This window comes from Bipolaris maydis (genome assembly GCF_028858645.1).
Source record: "Bipolaris maydis strain C4 unplaced genomic scaffold PSV08scaffold_21, whole genome shotgun sequence".
Taxonomy (NCBI): Eukaryota; Fungi; Ascomycota; class Dothideomycetes; order Pleosporales; family Pleosporaceae; genus Bipolaris; species Bipolaris maydis.
The window spans coordinates 75,777-93,461 of record NW_027093877.1 but is presented as its reverse complement, the minus strand read 5'-3'; the positions used below and the strand labels follow the sequence as shown (position 1 = coordinate 93,461).

The window sequence follows — 17,685 nt, the reverse complement described above, 5'->3', positions numbered from 1 at the left end:
ACTAAATAACTAGGTAAGATACTATTAGTAGACTAGTATTTTAGACTTAGGGTCGTTCTATTTCCTTATTTCTCCTTACTACTATATTAGCGTAATATTAGGTCTTCCTCTCTTATTATTATTAGTTATAGGTTACTACTATTAGCCTTATATTTTAAGTTTACTTAAGGAAAGTGAAGATAAAGCTATAATACATGCTAGACCTATCTACTAGACTACTATTATAGTTAATACTAATACTAATGCCTTCGCTATACTAATAATTAGTATTACTTACTATAAGTATATCTATTTACTTTTCGTGTAAACGTAGGCCTGAAGAATAGTCTAAGTGTCTAAATTATTATATATATTAATTAAGATCTTATTAATAGATTCTACTAGAGAGTGTTTAGCCTATTACACTAGGTTATCTAAAGATAATATTTATATAGGCATCCTATAAGCGTAAAATTTATATTATAAGTTATTTTTATTCTATTTAACCTACTCCTAGCACTTTAAGCTAACTATCCTACGTAGGAGTGATAAGGTTAAGGCTTTCTAATAATTTACAATATATTTAAAGATTATATATCCTTCTTAACCTACTAAACTAAACTCTAAAAACTAGCCTCTTTATTTAGATAAGAGGAACCTTCTACTTTAGAAGTTCTGTCTAACTAGTTTAAAATTCTTTTAGTATTAGATCTTTTAATTCTAACTATAAATATTTCTATAGTAAGTATAGTTATAGGCTTAGGCTAGGTTTTAAGCTATATAGTAGGCTAGTTTCTCTTATAGTATAGGTTTAGTAGTAGAACTAGCAATTACTACTACTACAAAGAGGTAGATAGTAAGAATCGAGAACTAAGGGAATTGCATTTTAATAATAATTAAGAGAAGGTCTTTGCGTATAAGATAATAATATTTAATAGTTATAACTAGAGCACACGCTTTAAATACATAAAATTTAGCATTATTAGTCTCTTATAAGACAAATATAGTTTAACTATTAAAACGTTCTTATAAGTTTACGATAAAATCTCTAAGTTATAACTAGATTTTAAGTTAGTATTTATTATATCTAACGTATAAAGTGCATAATATAAAGTATAACTACTTAGATAATATCTAACCTACTAATAGTAAGTATATAGACGCGTATACACTATAGCAAATAAACTTTAAGTAGATTTAAGGCGAGTTAGAGTTACTAAAATCTCGTATATTATAATATATATCCTTAAGTGCTGGGCACCCGCTGCACTAGAACAACTAAGGGGTAATTATACTTTTAATACGTTGCTTTCTTTAGTGCATTAAATAAAGCTTATTAGAAAATTTAGTTAGGAATGTATAATAACGTTTCTTATAACGCCGAGGACAGATTTGTTTATATAAAGTTTATAGGTTAAAGTTTTATAACTAGGGCCGTGCTTAAGAGGTTATACTAAACTTAACTAAGTAGTTAAATATAATGCTTAGCTAATCGCAGCTTTATAAAGTCTCTAATCTAGGGTCTTTAGCTAATTATAAGTAAAAAATTATATAGTATTAAAGTAATAAAACTTTGGCTTCACACCTTCGTAAACTAATCAGGCTAGTCTAGCTAGGTTTAGTAAGCTTTTAGCCTAGAAAAAGTAGTAGTTAGTTATACTCTAGTCTTAGATAAGACGGGCTTTATTAGGTTTGTTGCTAACATATATAGCCGTGAAGCCCCTGCACACGGCAAATTAACAAATAAGTCGGCTGATCAATTTGGTGGTAAGATTAAAAGTTTCGGAGTAATTAAGAGTAAGAGCGGCATTAGATCACTCGCACCGGAAGTTTCTCTAGGTAAAGCCGTAGTGTAGTGTCAGTGCCTGCCCTCGTAGCTACTGCCCCCGTCTCTTGATACAGTAGGCTCGGCGGAGAGAAAGAGAGGTAAGCTGGAAACTTTGTGTGTTGTAGATGACGATGTGTCTCGGTTGAAAGAAGTAAGCACAGTAAGCACGCGCCGAGGCGAACGGGCCTTCCTGACGGCTCTGTGAACGCTGCCGCGCTGCCAAGTTGTTAAGCAGGTAAGACTGATAGCCTGTAGGCAAATTTCTTATCAAAAATTGCATTCGACGCTGTGATCACATTAGAATGATCTATGACAATCATGCTTTTCAGTTGGTCGTGGTATCGTGGCAATACCCACTTCTTGAACCTCATCTAAGCGTCCCGTTCACAAAGTTATTGTGCTGACATTATCCTCCACGAATTAGTTAGAATGGAGTATGCTTACTAAAGCCTTGGAAGGGTTAGTTATACGGAAGTAAGATTACGTGTACTGTAATTAGTTGTTTGGTCCAAAATCGTCGTCTTCAAAGTTAAAAGATGCTCCGAACAAGAGGTGACGTAGACAACATAACTGCCGCTGACGGGAGCCAACGTAGTCACTGTCGGATGTAACGTTGAATCTTCCGTCTGTTCCATTTTACACAGTTCCCCACTTCCCTGGATCTTCATGGATTTGATCATTTGAGACTGGATACACAAATAATAGATCCATGATAGCCGTGTTTTGTCTAACCGGAATTGTTGTGGATATGTCGTCATTAAGTCCTCAATCTAATTCTTATTCTTTGCAGTAGTGAGGGGGTTGTTTTTTGAAGAAAACGAGCTCTCAGACTATGAAGTGCTAACTTCTTCTCAAGTCTATCATGTATACTTGATCTACCTAACCACAAGAAATATGAATACACGTTACGCTGCCGTTTTGCATAAGCTCCGGTGCACGAGCTATTTACTAGTGAAGTTTGGATCGCTTGTAATACAAGGACTCCAAATCTAATTGAGTTTATTACTCTTATGACCTGCCGCGAGTGCGGGGGGTTCACCTATGATAGTCTTGATAAGACCCACTTATCCAATCTCGAACGCATTTCCATCCTAGTACCTCAATGATCCTGCTGGATATGTACCAGGATAACAGAGCGTAATCGTTATGCCATTCTTCTCATCATCGAATGACCTCTATCTGACACAAATCTTTAGTCTAACAATTACTAATGAGTAACTAAAACTCTACGCTATATGAACTGGTCCGGTGCCTGCCTTCAAACTCATTCCATATCACCTACTTTGACATTTATCCTCTCACGATCAAACCCAATCAACCGCAAACAAACTCCACAATGAAGTACTTCGTTATTCTTCTTGCTGCTGTTGCCACAGCATCTGCTGTCGCAGTTCCTGAAGCTCAACCTGAGAGTCTTGACAAGCGGGCCTGCTATACTGCGGTAAGCAATTTTAAAAATGTTGCTCTTTTACAAAAATTTGGACTGACCTTTCATCTTCAATAGTTTGGAGCTTGCCGAGCTGTTTGTCCAAACGCTGCTTGTGCCAGAGGTGGTACCAACACGGCGCCAGAGTTCTGCTGTTAAATACGGGGCTGAACTTCTACTTGTGTGGCTAGCAAAAGATTTCGGAACAAATGTCGGTAGCGCCCATCAATCATTCTAGTCTAGGTACAATCTCTGGAAGATGTACATGGCACGTGGTTAGCTTCCAAATACTACTAGGAAAAACCGACTTTATTACCAGCCCTTTGAACAGCCTAACATGAACTTTCGTCTTAGATTGACTTGTGCTGGCTAAAGAGTGACGTAAATGGCAAGCGAGAATGGCTTTATTCTTGAAATAAACATCTAACGTGTTTCACCAGTGTGCGCCCCACCCCAGTGTGCGCCGCACGAAATCATAGTACCCTCACCTTCATAATAACAACGCGTGATGTCTCAACAACGCCAAACTCTAAAGACTCATAACGTCCGTCCCTACGTGCCGGGATGCACGGTGTGACGGGACACTTTTTCTTTCGGGTCCCCGGGTTGCACCCACCATACCTACAAATCAACAGGCCCGGCATGCATCCGTTTCACAGCTCTTGCTCTTCCAGTGCATCGACCTCTAACCCCGAAAAGCGTGTTGTTGACCACGCTGTCGCTCGTCCTGTTAGTGCTGTCCATCGACTCTCCTCTTATACCCCCTTGTTTGCTCGCGACAGCATCTACTTCCCCGTAGCTTAGCGGGCTAGAAAGAAAGCTAAGATGGTAAAGATGAACACTATAGTCTTCTAATGTCGATTTAGAGCAATAAGTATATATTCCGGCAGTCTCTCCGCGCAGACGGCATGGTACCCTTCAAAACAATTCAATTTTTGTTAGAAATCACACCTAAAGCGCCTAATAAGGCAACTCACAACTCATATCGGGCCCAGCCCTCCCTCTGACAGAGAGATGGCGGTGCCAGGTACCCCAGGGCAGGTATTTCGGCTTCCAGAAGTCACGCACACACGCCCTGAGGACCCAAATACCCCTAGCCTCTCAGCGAGTCGTTTTTGCAAAGTATACAACTGATTGTCGAGTATACGCGTCGTATTTGGAGTCCTCCACTGCGTTAGATCATCTGGAGCACCAGCAGCGTCGTCGCTATCGTATACGTCTGGCGACGCCAAGCCACCACTGCCTTCCAAAACGCGTGTAACGCGTCTCATCTCATCCACCACAGCCACCCATCGACATGCTCAAACCGCTCGAAAAGAGGACTGTAAGCCCAGAAGTACCATGTATAGTCACGTGCTTGCTCACTGACTAATGACACTGTATTTAAACCTGCTCCTATCATAGTACTCAACACAATACACAATACTTTTCTACATCCACAACTGCTTACAAGGACAGACAGCTCCTTCCTACCGTCTGACAGGTCCTGAATAACATGATTCAGATTCCGGAGGATGAAAGAGCTTGCGACGACGAAGGCGGGGTAAGCAGGTGCTGACTGAAGCATTATCACGCGATCACGTGGGCCTAATATACGTTGTCCATGCCGACGTTTTGCCGAGCCAGCCTCCTTGGCCTGCGCGCCTGTCGCGTTACTTCGCCGCTTGTATACTCGTTGTACCCTTTCACAATGCACTTTCTATCTCAGCCGCTTATAGTCTCTGCGTACGAAAATCTACGCATGCGAGTTCGGTCACGCAATCGCACTACGATTCCTTGAGCATTTGCAAACAATGGCAGCTCCGTCTCGGTTGGAAACACTCGACTCTAAACCCGTAGGAGAGGGATTGAGCAGCGTCCGCAATTCATTCAATACCCTATGTAAGGATTTACATGTACCAGAAAAAGGTACTACCAACATCTACTCTGTTGTTCTCACATCTAAGCTATACTAGAACTGAAAGACCTAGCCGTCCATTTCATCACAGCATTGCAAAGTCTACCACTTGTCCGATCATTCCCGTCCGGCGCAGGTCGAGGGACTCTTCGCAGTGATCTACTGCGACTTGAACTCTGAACGGAAGCTGACAATGTTGACATCGAACGCACTAAACCGCTTCTTCGAGCAGTCCTCGAAAATGAACCTGATGAAGTCATCTGGAACAGCACCTACGACGCCGTCAGCGAATCGATGCCTCCACCCCGCCCTACCTCGTTCTTCCAACATCCATCCCTTTCTGTCAATACGGGCAGCTTCGCGAACTCGACTGAGCACCGCAAACACGTAGACGATGTGCTGAGACACCTGTATGTTGGCATACCCGGCTTCGCCGAGGCGTTCTTCGGAGATGTGCCTGGTCTGAGAGCGGTGGTACAAGCCGTGTTGGTCGCCTAACTGCAGGCAGGCTATACTGGACGTTTCATAATTTAGATTAGTAAGAAAATAGTTAGACACATTTAGAAAATGTTACAAAGAGAATACAGGTTGTCGTTCTCGAGAATATAATCGCACTGATTGAGAGAGCAAAAGAAGTTATATATGATATAAATATGTTCTGCTCAAGAGAATTATACAAGAAGTCTTGCATCTGCCACTTCAAATTACTGCTTACGGTACTGGCGACCGCCTAATGACGGAAGGTTTGAAGTATTTCTGGTAGCGTTCTAGATCGAAACTACCGTCTTCAAGTTCCTTACTATCAGGTTCTCCTGCCCAGCAGAAAGTCCGACAATTTCTAAGAACCTTCCCACTTTCTAAAACTGCATCACACTCTTCCCATCGATAAGCGGCAGTCTCATAAGCTGCCAAACGGTTGAAGTGGGCTTCTGAGTTCACCTTCCACACAGTGCCAGTTACGCTTCCAGAGTGACAGGGTATTAATGTTGGATATATGCCCCACATTTTGATACGGAAACCAAAAATAGTAGCAGGCCTTGTAGTTGGAAGTTCCGGGAGATCGAGAATTGCTTGGAGGACTTCAGGATCCATGAGTGAACCGTAGAAGAACATATAAAATGGCTGGAAAGGTTCACCGGGTATGTTTGCTTTCGTGTCTTTGAGGAACTGCCAGTAGTGTGCTTTGTCTATGGGCTCGAACGCTCCAGACGGCACTGGAGGGGGCGGGGGTACTATGCTCGCCGGTCTTGATGATTTGAATAGTTGTGGAGGTGGAGGTGGTGGTGGAGGTGGAGGTGGTGGTGGAGGTGGTGGTGGAGGCGGCATTGCAGTACTTGGTATCGAAGTTTCGTCGCCTCGACAAGATGAGAGTGGAGGCGGAGGTGGAGGCGGAGGTGTATAGTCCATTGTGGAAGCCGCTGAGTGCAAAAGTGCACGCTCGCTTTCGTGATAGAATTGTTGGTCAATGTTCTGACTGTCGGGTTGTTGTTGTAGCTGCTTTGCTTCTAAAGTTGCTCTAACAAGACTGTTATACGGCGCTTATTGCGGCGTAAGATAGTTATAAGTAGGTGAAACAGCTAGACCCACAATGCCCTATCGAGGCTCGGCGTTACTTGGTCCCGGGCGTTACGCAGTCATTGGTATCCGCGCTAGCCTGTCTCAACCTAGTGCTTGGACGTAAGAAGCGCCAGCCTTGGCCGCAAATACCACAACCTCAAAAAATATCAAAACACCATCCCACAATTCGAAGTGGGGCCTGACTGTGCCGCTTTCTTGATCCCCCTGGTTACCCGTTTCAATTCGCTATGCTTGATCCGAACATGCAACATGGCCAAACGCTACGTTAGAGCCTCAGCAGGCGCGCGCGTTCTTGAGAATGACTTACCATAATTCAAATCGAACGAAACAGGTGTCTACGACTATAAATCAAGCTCAGAAGCATTTCTAGTCTCCAGAACACATCATATTAATCTAAACACATCAGTCTAAGAGTAGATTCACCATACCTTCCGTCGCCTTTACTACATCCTGATCGACATATTCACTTCATTATCTTATATCCTAATCGATCTATTATGGCCTCTTCTCATTCAGCTCCGATTGCACTCCGCTTCGGTGCGGAACTCGAGGTCGTAACTGGTAGCAGAGCCAACGCACACATGGAATGGTATCTAACTGCCAACGAGCTCAGTAAAGAACTTAGGAGTGTTCAAGTAAAGAACCATGTAAACACTGATCACAACAAAGATGCAGAAGACTATTCAGAATGGTCTATCATCCAGGAAGTCACAATCACGAACCAGATGATGCAAAATAAATGTAAGTCCTTATGATTATCAGACAACCGCTTTCCATGTTAGACAATCAGTCAAATCCTAACAACACGACAGGGGGTATGGAGCTGGTTTCCCCAATTCTGGACTTTCAAGATCAGCGCACATGGCATTGGCACATGGATGCAGTGTGGTGGGTGTTGTCTGCGAAGTTCAGCACCTCGTCCACTCCCCAATGCAGTACGCATGTTCACATTTCGCCAACTCAAGGGAGCTGGACCCTTGCACAAGTTAAGAGAGTTGCCAAGGCAGTGCTCTACTACGAGAGGTCTATCGACACACTTCTGCCACAGGAACGCCGCCAAAATATCTGGGCTCAGAGCAATCGCCACAACACCGTCACAAAGCCCCAGAATATGGTCACGCTATTCTCGTGGATAGATGGAGCAAGGGATATCCCTTACATTGCTCTCATCATGTGCGCTTTCTCGAAGGATTCTCAATATGGGCGAGACGTGGGCAAAACCCAAGACTTCGTACACAACGTTTTCCGATGGAACTTTATGCCGCTCACAAAAGGCTCGATGGGAACTATTGAGTTTCGCCAACCACCTGGATCTTCTAACGCCGCCGATACCAAGCTTTGGATTACGTTTGCCGCCTCGTTCATCCAAGGGGCAGTCTTGTTTGGGGACGGTCTGAACGGAAACCAGCCACCGACTCTAGAGGGCTTTAGAGGCTTTTTGATCAATGGTGCGATTCAGTCCGGGGTCACCGACTATAGTGCCCTCAACCAGCTTTTTGAAGGCAAGGCTCAGCTTCCTCCAGGAGCGTACAACTTGGAGGAGCTCTCCCCACAAGACCTTGCAAACTTGAAAGCCAAGGCTACCCAAAGCAACATTACAGTCGAGAAGTTCAAGAAGCTCTATGGTTACAGGTAGACATAGGTCTCATGGAGGATGTTCGTATGGTGCGGTTTAATCTCGTGTACCGTTGTTGTTCCTTGTTGTTTTATTAGCAGAAATTAGTTACCTTGAGTTATAATTGTTTTGCTGCGCTGCAATGCATGTATCTCTCTTTTAATAGTAGCAAGTTTTACTTACTATTATTTTTTAAAGTATTTAGTAGCTGCTTATTCCACTAATAGTAGACTCAGGGTAGCTTGATCAACAGATTCTACTGAGAAATATATGCTAGGGTTTAGGGATAGTTAAAGTGATTAACGTAGTCGACTTAGGCAGTCTATTTTGATTGTAGTGACCTATTCTAGTTTCTATCTACTAGCTATTCTATTTCCAACATATTCTACAGGTTGTAGCGACGTTACAACTCTGCCACGTATCGGACCCATCTCAGAGCCGGATCGGAGGAAGTATCCGCCGCCCCCTTCAGCAGCCCATCATTCTTAGAGTCGGATCAGACTCAGACCCGACTAGGACATGTATATATTGAGACACCTCTTGTAGCTAGCTCTGTAGACTTTTGATATCCTTTCTTACAAGGCCTATAGGCGGCTGGTTGAATCTAGGCCCTTTGAGATCCCACGCACTCCCATCAGCGAAGATACACGCTTGATGGACGACTGGGAGGAGATACTCGGAGCCTTTCTTTATGCAAGTATGAAGGCTAGCAGATCTAGGAAGATTGAGGAAAAGCTAGGTTTGAAGCTCACTGGCGCTGCGAGGATCTCACCTCCAGAAGACGGTGCCTACGATAGCAGATTGAACGTCATGTTAGATTTCGACACAGGCTACAAGGCGTGGCTAGGCTTATTTCGTCGCTAAACCTTTCGCACCAATTTAAACCACATCTCTCAACAGCGACGCTTTCCCCATGAGACAAAATGACGTTTTCACCTTTCTCGCTAGTGTTTTGTGACGTCATCTCATCTTTACCAACACTTATTTTACCGTTACCAGGCTTCCAAAACATGACCCTATCATATGTGACTGCTCCAAATAGTTATGCGATAGCTGATATACTCAAAGTCATCGTTGGCGGTATGTCCGTCCTCATATTTCTCGCAAGCTGAGAGCATTAGGATGTTTGGAAACGTCGGTCCTACCTGGGACATTTGTGATGAAACAAATGTTGGGATGTTTTTCCTCCAGTTGCGATGTGTACGGGGAGATGCGTTCTGCAGCTCAGGATTGAGAAGGGCTTGCCGCAGTTATAGAATGTACGCCGTGGAAGATATGGAGGAGGTCACGAAGACGTGAGCCTTTCGAGAACTCGTCGGCGCAAAATTGTCTTCTGATAGAAAGGTTGATATCAGCATATGCTTGAACGCGTTGAAAAAATAACTCACAGAGGACTCGTTCAAGACCGCACTCGGATGTCTGGAAGAAATGGCAGGAATATTTGCATCTTAGCTAAGCGAAATCAACAGGGAACGTGATCTTTAGAATCAAAAGAAGAAGTTTTAGTTACCTGTTTGTTGTGTAGACTGATCGCGGGAGCAAAATGGTAATGTGTTGTAAGGCTATAGGTGCGTTGATGCCCAAGCAGTTGGGTTCAGGGGTGATAGCATTCGAATGCCCCACCTTCCATAATCGGCGCTATCACGTGTAACAGCACAACTACTCGCCCCACGGCGCCTAATTCGGAAGAACTAGGCACCATGGAGCGAGTATCAGGCCACACTGGAATCCTCGGTTGAGTAAGCTATATCGCGAAACGTGTTCAATTCGTAAGTGGCCTAGCTACCCTATCAAAGCTAACGCGACTGTTGACAACAACAATGATGCCGCGATGGTAACGTTGTCGATAGACTTGCGAACGCAGGCTTCTTTTGGCATTTCGTGCGCTTTGATCAACGTAGGGAGAGGCCATCAGTTTTATTATGTATCCCTTGAAGAAGTTCACTGCAGGCTCAGCGAGGCCAGCAGCTCATTCCAGAGACAGAAACAGCAGTTCTGGAGTTTGGACAAGCTCAGGTTATTCGAGGACGTCAGTGCGCACCACCAAGGTGTACAATATGTCATATTCAAGGGCATACGTGGACTCAGTGTACTATGTACTATGAGAAAATTACTGATAAGTTTCATCAAAGTGTCTTTTCCTGTTCGTACAACTATCGCAGAGAGACTTGCGTCCGCTTTGGTGGGGTATTCCACTTGTTGGTGGAATACATTAGCTGGCATGCTACTTCTAACTTATGCACGGCTAAGGGCTACATATAGCTAAAGGTGATAGTGGAAAGTGGAGCCATTCTTGGTTTTGGTTTCGGTTCTGGCTTTGGCTTTGGTTTTGGCTCTGGCTTTGGCTTTCTTTCCCTGTATCTCCCTCCTTTACTCTAAGATTTACAGATCCATACAGTGTGATTTATTTCATAATTACTGCAGCTTTGAGATGCTAATTGATTAGGGCAGAATGGCCGTTGGTATGAATGTAGAGCGTAACAACAGATGAAACAATCCATGATTTCCCTATGTACTTTAGTATATTACCACATCTCCAGGCTAAATATCCCTATGTTCAATTATGCTTCGTGAAGATTGATGGATCGCTGCTTTGTATCTAGAGGAACGGACTAGTGCGCTTACTCCATGCATTCTGTAATTTCTGTCAATTCGATTTACGCCGAGAATGAAGTGTCCTGCAAGCCCCTTTTATGCCTGATTTGATGTGACTTAGGGGCATGGCACCTATTATTGCTCTCAACAGAAGGACTAATGCGTATCAGCATAGTGTGAGGCGTGGCTACGGGCGTCAAGAGGCAAATCAAGTGCCAACAGATTTGGGAATATTGGTATAAAGGATAACAGTCTATCTCTATCACTTCAACATTTCAGAGCCGTCGTATCTAGCCTTGCCTAGCCAGTTGCCTCTCCTCAACCTATTTCTCGCTCCAAGCCTCTCACATCTTCAAGAATTTTAGTGTTCGACGCTTTGCTGTCTTTTCCCGCAGTACTGTGACGTTCACTGATATTCTTTGCGCTTATCTTCGCAGAATCATCTCGAGGTCCGCCTTCCCCTTTTCAACCGGCCTCTCTGCCTCAATGACCTCGTCTCAAGCCTCTGATGATTGAGTGTAGTTCGCGGACGCACATTCCGTTCTCATACATAGTTCACTGCGCTAAAAAGCTCGTTTTGAAGCACTCAAATCACGAACACTGAGGTTAGAGCGTGCATTCGTAACCCCAAAAGTATGTGCTGATTTAATAGCCTCACCGATTCAATATGTCGAACACAAATACTGCACCTTCCGTAAACGCATCCTCGTCTTCTAGTGAGCAGTCTACGAACCCTATCAATATGAACGAAACTAGTGGGGGTAGCAATAGTGAAGCTAGGGATAACGTATCAACTAATGCACCGGAAAATTCATTGAGGGCAACAACGCTAAGTAGTTATATCTGCACTACCGGTTCATCAAAAGAGGATCATCAAGCATGGAACGCTACTTTGGATCGATCTTAACCAGAAATACCTGCTTCAGATTGCTGTTCGAAAGGTATAGTGCGATGTTGGCCTCGGCAAACATATCATGTGATAGAAATGACGTAATCGGATGAGTCATTGCATTTGTTCCGCTTTGTCTCAACACCGTAGCCACAATACATCCAATTGTGCAGGAACGTTCGGATACCATCTCATGTAAGAAGAGGCTTCAATGTCGTCGCATATCGCCTTTGTGACCTCGACACCACGGCTCGACGCACTCGCTGCTACAGTAGTTCTTGATGACCGCCGTCCATTTCCTGTGGAGGAAGGTGCCCGTTTAGACCAATATGGGCATTCGACAAACTTGGATGAGATTAAGAAGGAGGTTATCCGTATGGTGTGCTTGCAGGTATCACTTTTGGGGATTCCGCTAATGTGTCTGAGGGTCTGAAGATTAAAGCTAAGGTGCAAGGGCTGGAAGTAGAACTTCCAGTCACGAAGCCTATGGCACTCCTCCACATATCTGGCCGCTTGACTACTGGAGAATCTGAGATTGCCATGGTCAAGATTCTTATGAGCTCTGAAAATATCAGTGGGAAAATATTAAAAACGTGGCACATAGGGGATATCAACCCTCAGGTGACCAACCTCAACTCAGATTTGATCATTATCTACCCTAACGTCTGCTACGAAATACCTGAAGACGTTCCATTCTGCCCACTATTCAGTCAAGTCTCCCCTGGAGCCCAAACTGTCTCCCATTCCCGAATATCCTCAACCATCTCTGGATCAATATAGTCGCTCAATCGTATAGGTGCACTGCTTCCGCAAGAGTCTCGTTCAACATGGTTTAGCATTGAGGTGTGGGTTGAGGTTGTGGATAGCAGACGCGACTCATAAGCTTTGTCGATAAGAGAAGGCTCTGAAGACTTGTGTTCATTAATAGGTTGCACAGAGTTTTCCATAGAATCCTTAATTCTATGATTGTTTGTGATCACCCTCCTAAGGCCGTCAACACTGTTGGTGATAGATGGACTGGGGAAATCATGATCATTCGAGATGACGTTCGTGCCTATCGTAGCCTCATTACTCGAATCTGCAGCGCCACTCGCTTCTCTCCTAACTAACTGTTGCTCTGATGCCCTATGGAAAACTGCGCTGATGTTTCTGCGCTTTATTCGTGTGGAGTAGTGCCGTTGTTCCGGACGAATGGAGATATTTGTTAAGCGTTGGCCCTCTACTTGAGTTGTAACATCATTAATTACTGGTATCGGGATTGGGTACACCGTCAGGGGCTGCAGAACCTCATTTCCAGAGACTCTCCGTCTTTTGGTGGTGTTCGTGCGTGGCCCAGCAGCATGATATGCTTGTTGACTTTGCATATTATGAAGGATTGGTACGGGTCCTTGTTGTTCAGGACGAATGACATGAGAGGGAACTCTGACATCTAATCCAGATCCTGGCCCTGCTGGCGATTGTGAAGCACGCCTGCAGTATTCATTGCTGTCTGGGGTGATAGGTTTTGGGAGCACCTTGCTCTCTTCGGCAAGTGACTTCGTATCTACATAACGGCAAATGAGCTTTGTTAAACGGGTAAGTCCTTTCGTGATATCGATACTCTCAATGCCTTGAGCCAAGAGTCCTTTGACAAGCTCGTTTACCACGATAAAATCCAAGGACCTAGACTGTTGTTCGACAGTAGTATGAATCTTGCGGTAATTGCACAGTAACTGAATATCTTCGTTGTTTAGATTTTCCATACTTCTATACATTAGCAGTAGTCAAAATTAGAACTTTCCATGCTTACTCGAATTTGGCGGCGTTCATCGACAAGAGAGAACCTGGACCTCCTATTTCTGAACATTCTAAGTATCGACAGGCATCAGAGTATGTTCTACGTGCAATTTCCCTCTTTTTCTTATCACCCCTGGAAATTGTATCAAAAGCGATCGATTTTTTGCGTCGTCCTTGTGAAAGTGCAAGTTGCACGCATTCATATTGATCCACCGCATTGCTGAAATATAGAAGATTGTATCGGTATACTTTGGTATCTTGCTTTGGAGATATTTTCTCAAAGATCGCTGTTGCGCGTGCGATTGAGGTTTTCAGGATTGATTCTTCGTCGCAGATGCTGCCTGGACCGATGATCGTCCCCGTCTGTATGATTGGGATTTCTTCTATCGAGTCTTCATCGTAGACTCTGTCTGGATCAACAACCTCCTGAATTTGGAACTCAGTAATACGTTGAGCAACTTTTACTAATCTCCTTAACCTGTTCCCTTCCTCTGGGATTAAATTCCGGAAGTATTCTTCCGCTGGGGTTGGGGTGTCCCGTGGTTGGTGTGGCTGCTGTGTGGCTGGGACCGGGGTCCGGAGAGGAATTATCCGTCTGAATCGTTCATCAGACTTGAACTCCTCTGGAAGCAGTCTGAAACACTCATCTACAGCTCCTTTTCTGAAGAATCGACGAAAACTTGCAAGCAAGACCTTGATCACTCTTGTTACTTATCAGTTCTTACTTTTCGGGATTTACTTACTTCGTCTCTCAAGACATCAGACGGTGTATAGGAATCTAGGGCTGTTACAAAATCTGCGCAAGATTTAGAAGATGTCATTTCTTTTGAGAGTGGGCGTCTAGGTTTGCAGGTGCGAGTGTGGAGGTCTCCAGGGAGATGAGCCTTTAGTCCCAGTTCTGGGATCGAACCTAAGCCGCTTTAAGAGTATGCTTCGCCAAGAGTGTTCATAACGTCGTTCCTGGGCTCGGACCGCGTAAACTCCCTTCTGCCGTGTTAGTTGCCTCATTGAGAGACTGTCTAATAGTGGCTTTATCATCTTACCAAACCCGCGGTATTGCCCCTCATGCATTTGATCGGCATAGCATTCAGTAACAGACCTTTCCGCTGCAGGCCTCGTAAGTTGTGAAAGGGCCAACTATCGACAAGTCTGCCATGGTAACCGTAAGGAACTGTCAACCAATGCAGCAGTCCGCTATACTATTGGATTGTACACAGATAGGAGCTCTGTAGCTCGAACTCACGGTATTCAACGTCCACTCAGACTATGGGGACCGTGCTTTGCCGGTTGCCTCGTACCCGCGCTCCCGTCCACGTCGTTCATCGGCAGGCACCCTGGCTAGAGCCCCTTCCCAGACAGCAGTGGCCTTCCATTGTCTGGAGCGTTTTCAAATAGACAATCCAGAGAGATTTGAGCGGCTAAGACACTCATATATCATGCACCTTTTCTGCAAGGCTAAGATGTCCTTCTGTTCATTGCCTCACCGCCCTTGCGTTCTTCACTGGTTGCCTTCTTTGAAGCTCGGCCTGCTGGCAGAATGGTTCCACTTTCTTCAGATTTACCTCAGGTATGTGATTTGTTACCATCATTCGATCTAAACTACAAAGAATAAGAAAGGAACTGACCTTCTAGCCTGACTCCCTAAAGGGCCAACCATGTCCAAAGAAACTTGTCATTCGCCCTGAACGTACGTCATTCTGTTTCCGAACCATGCTTGAAATTTGAGCAAACATGAGTGTTGATATGCCATAGCGGACGGGAACTACCGATGCAAGCGTTGTCTAAAATGCTTCGTTTGCTATGAGGCATATGCACACCACGCGACGACGCACGGCGACATCATCAATTATATATACACCAAACCCAAGCAGCTAGCTCCTTTGTTGCCAGATGTTACTGTCTTTCATGATGTTTATTGCGACCGCAGTATTCATCGTGTTCGTGTAACTATCTCACAACCCTTTGGATCTACCTCTAGGATACAGCAGATGGATGAGGAAGTGACTTTGACCTTTAAAGAATTCCTTGACCAAGACTTCGTTTCCACGGAAGCATACGAAGATACATTAAAAAAGATGGAAGAGTTTGATAGGCAGTGTTGCAGAACAATCCACGATACAGCTATAGTAAGGACCTTACAACGTCTGTCTTCGAATGCGAGAACTAATTCTATATAGTTTAATCCCAAGAATTGGGTAAGATGGCTACAATCGTGCTTCTTTTCATGTATTCCGACCTTGAGAAGGTCTGGATCTCGTCGTTGGTCCAGCATATCGAGCTCGAAACCGATCTCTCGCTCTCCATCGAAAGAAGTTTTTGATATCAATGAGGGGCACGAAACCGTTGCTGAGTGTTCAACATCAGCAGTAAGTCGGCCCTCCCCTATGTATGTTGCGTCCGATCGGATACTTACGCCGGTCCCTCTTCCAGACAAACAATGTTCTTCCTAGAGACGTTCATGCGATCGTAGCTGTACAGTCTTTCTACTCCACTTCTAAAGGCGTCTGTGGCTATGGAGTACTTGTCGCAACCCGATCGAACACTATAAACCTCCTAGAGAAGGTGGATATTAACGCGTTTCGTCCACATGAGCGCATTATGAATCAGCTCCGAGGCCTTGTTGGTGAACTCGCTTACACACAGCTATTGAAACTTGATGAAAAGCGCATTGATGTTTTACATCCCGTTTATTGCGGCGTTTTACCAGATGATTTGCCAATTGGCGTAGGCCAAGAGGTTCCGTTGGCGGAATGTACTCCGATACTCCAAGCCCATCTTTATAATTGTCTCGATAGCTAAATTGTTTTCCAGTATAACAGTATTTTACCTAGTATCGCAGCACTTTTTTCAGAAGCATTTTGCTCTTACAGTTTTATACATGTATTTACGTTAGAAAGGTTAATCTCTTGAAGTATATATTAGCTAAATTCTATTTGCACTAGCTATGTCGTGGTTTCAATTTTGGAAGGAGAACACCCTACATCTGGCCCTAAGCTTCTCTTGGAAAGCATCGGCGTGAAAGATTGTTGAGGCAGGAAGGATGTGATGTGGAGAAAGGCGGCGTATCTGTACTGATTAGGGCAATGAATACGGAGCCAATTACTTTTCAATTTAATATACTATGATTAGAATGTACCCCATAGGTCTGGTCATTTGACCTTGAATATATCTTAGCATGGAGCTTTGTTATTAAAGTCACGCTTGCACCAGATCTCTAATAATCTTAGGCGTCATCAGTTTCCGTCCTTTAATAATGCTTCCTTCTACTTTCTAAACAAAGCCGAAAGCTTCACAGAATAGGCATCCCTACTCAACAGATCCAGAACCTGGCTCTATCGTAACCTCAGTTTTTTGAGCGAGATGTATTGTCCACTTGCTTCGGACCAACGGGAGCAAGACCAGGATTACCCAGACGAACGAACACTCCGACCTTCGAAGTCAAGAATTTCCAAAGCTTGCAATCGATGTCGTGATCGTAAGCGGAGATGTAACGGGGAGTCTCCATGCAACAGATGTCAAGAAGACAATGAGGCTTGCAAATACGTGGAAACCCAACCAACTGCGTACAGTGTCCTCCTTGTACTTCCAATCTTCTGCTTACTTCCTTTAGTCAAGAGATGACACTTTCGAAGATATATCATGTCACAGAACGTACATGGAAGAAAGTTTCTAGTTTTGCTGACCTGCTAGAGGCGTCTGGAAGAAATCGTTCCTACACACATTCCACTCTACTCGAACCCAGACGAAAAGATTCATCGAAGGCATTTTCTAGCGAAAATATTCGCCAGCTTTTCAATGTCTACATCGACAACGTTCATATCCTATATCCAATTTTTGACAAGCCTTGGGCCGTATGTGCTCAATTTGAGGACCACATGAGTCACACAGCAGAACGGAGCCATTTCGTTGAGCCAAGCTTCGAAAATGCCCATGCACTCCTCTTCCTCGCACTAGGAAGTTGTTTTTCAGATTCCAACAATACAAAGGAGTCGGATACTATACCAGGCAGTGTGTACTATGACTGGGCGCAATATATTCTCAAGTGCAGGTGTGGAGATCGCAGCATTGCTTACGCACAAGCGTTGACTCTAGCTGCACTATA

At 44.2% G+C, this 17,685-nt stretch overlaps 8 protein-coding genes across 8 annotated transcripts; 5 read left to right on the top strand and 3 right to left on the bottom strand.

The window, feature by feature from the left end:
- Nucleotides 1-3,143: 3,143 nt before the first annotated feature.
- Nucleotides 3,144-3,392, top strand: PSV08DRAFT_192055 (uncharacterized protein; the record flags this gene model as incomplete). Its single annotated transcript, XM_014217181.1, has 2 exons — nt 3,144-3,248; nt 3,312-3,392. The coding sequence occupies 2 exons, from the start codon at nt 3,144-3,146 to the stop codon at nt 3,390-3,392; spliced, it is 186 nt and encodes a 61-aa protein (XP_014072656.1).
- A 520-nt stretch (nt 3,393-3,912) lies between these two features.
- Nucleotides 3,913-4,732, bottom strand: PSV08DRAFT_345013 (uncharacterized protein). The gene is made up of 2 exons (XM_014217179.1): nt 4,684-4,732; nt 3,913-4,628 (listed from the first exon to the last, which is right to left on the bottom strand). The coding sequence occupies exon 2, from the start codon at nt 4,502-4,504 to the stop codon at nt 4,214-4,216; it is 291 nt and encodes a 96-aa protein (XP_014072654.1). The 5' UTR covers nt 4,505-4,628; nt 4,684-4,732; the 3' UTR covers nt 3,913-4,213.
- Nucleotides 4,733-5,026: 294 nt separating this feature from the next.
- On the top strand, nt 5,027-5,628 carry PSV08DRAFT_375497 (uncharacterized protein; the record flags this gene model as incomplete). The annotated part of the gene is made up of 3 exons (XM_066093306.1): nt 5,027-5,141; nt 5,189-5,284; nt 5,318-5,628. 3 exons carry the CDS (start codon nt 5,027-5,029, stop codon nt 5,626-5,628), a joined length of 522 nt encoding a protein of 173 aa, XP_065947904.1.
- Nucleotides 5,629-5,751: 123 nt separating this feature from the next.
- Nucleotides 5,752-6,692, bottom strand: PSV08DRAFT_344994 (uncharacterized protein). Its single transcript, XM_014217178.1, has one exon. The coding sequence runs from the start codon at nt 6,535-6,537 to the stop codon at nt 5,842-5,844; it is 696 nt and encodes a 231-aa protein (XP_014072653.1). The 5' UTR covers nt 6,538-6,692; the 3' UTR covers nt 5,752-5,841.
- A 391-nt stretch (nt 6,693-7,083) lies between these two features.
- On the top strand, nt 7,084-8,567 carry PSV08DRAFT_233625 (putative amidoligase enzyme-domain-containing protein). The gene is made up of 2 exons (XM_014217198.2): nt 7,084-7,449; nt 7,521-8,567. Exons 1-2 carry the CDS (start codon nt 7,206-7,208, stop codon nt 8,342-8,344), a joined length of 1,068 nt encoding a protein of 355 aa, XP_014072673.1. The 5' UTR covers nt 7,084-7,205; the 3' UTR covers nt 8,345-8,567.
- Nucleotides 8,568-8,907: 340 nt separating this feature from the next.
- Nucleotides 8,908-9,316, top strand: PSV08DRAFT_28034 (uncharacterized protein). Its single transcript, XM_066092551.1, has one exon. It carries the CDS (start codon nt 8,978-8,980, stop codon nt 9,185-9,187), a length of 210 nt encoding a protein of 69 aa, XP_065947903.1. The 5' UTR covers nt 8,908-8,977; the 3' UTR covers nt 9,188-9,316.
- A 3,201-nt stretch (nt 9,317-12,517) lies between these two features.
- On the bottom strand, nt 12,518-14,906 carry PSV08DRAFT_406265 (uncharacterized protein; the record flags this gene model as incomplete). Its single annotated transcript, XM_066093736.1, has 5 exons — nt 12,518-13,550; nt 13,597-14,276; nt 14,327-14,379; nt 14,683-14,754; nt 14,882-14,906. The coding sequence occupies 5 exons, from the start codon at nt 14,904-14,906 to the stop codon at nt 12,518-12,520; spliced, it is 1,863 nt and encodes a 620-aa protein (XP_065947902.1).
- Nucleotides 14,907-15,120: 214 nt separating this feature from the next.
- PSV08DRAFT_233622 (uncharacterized protein) lies at nt 15,121-16,382 on the top strand (the record flags this gene model as incomplete). Its single annotated transcript, XM_014217185.2, has 5 exons — nt 15,121-15,150; nt 15,216-15,270; nt 15,474-15,709; nt 15,761-15,949; nt 16,014-16,382. 5 exons carry the CDS (start codon nt 15,121-15,123, stop codon nt 16,380-16,382), a joined length of 879 nt encoding a protein of 292 aa, XP_014072660.1.
- Nucleotides 16,383-17,685: the final 1,303 nt, after the last annotated feature.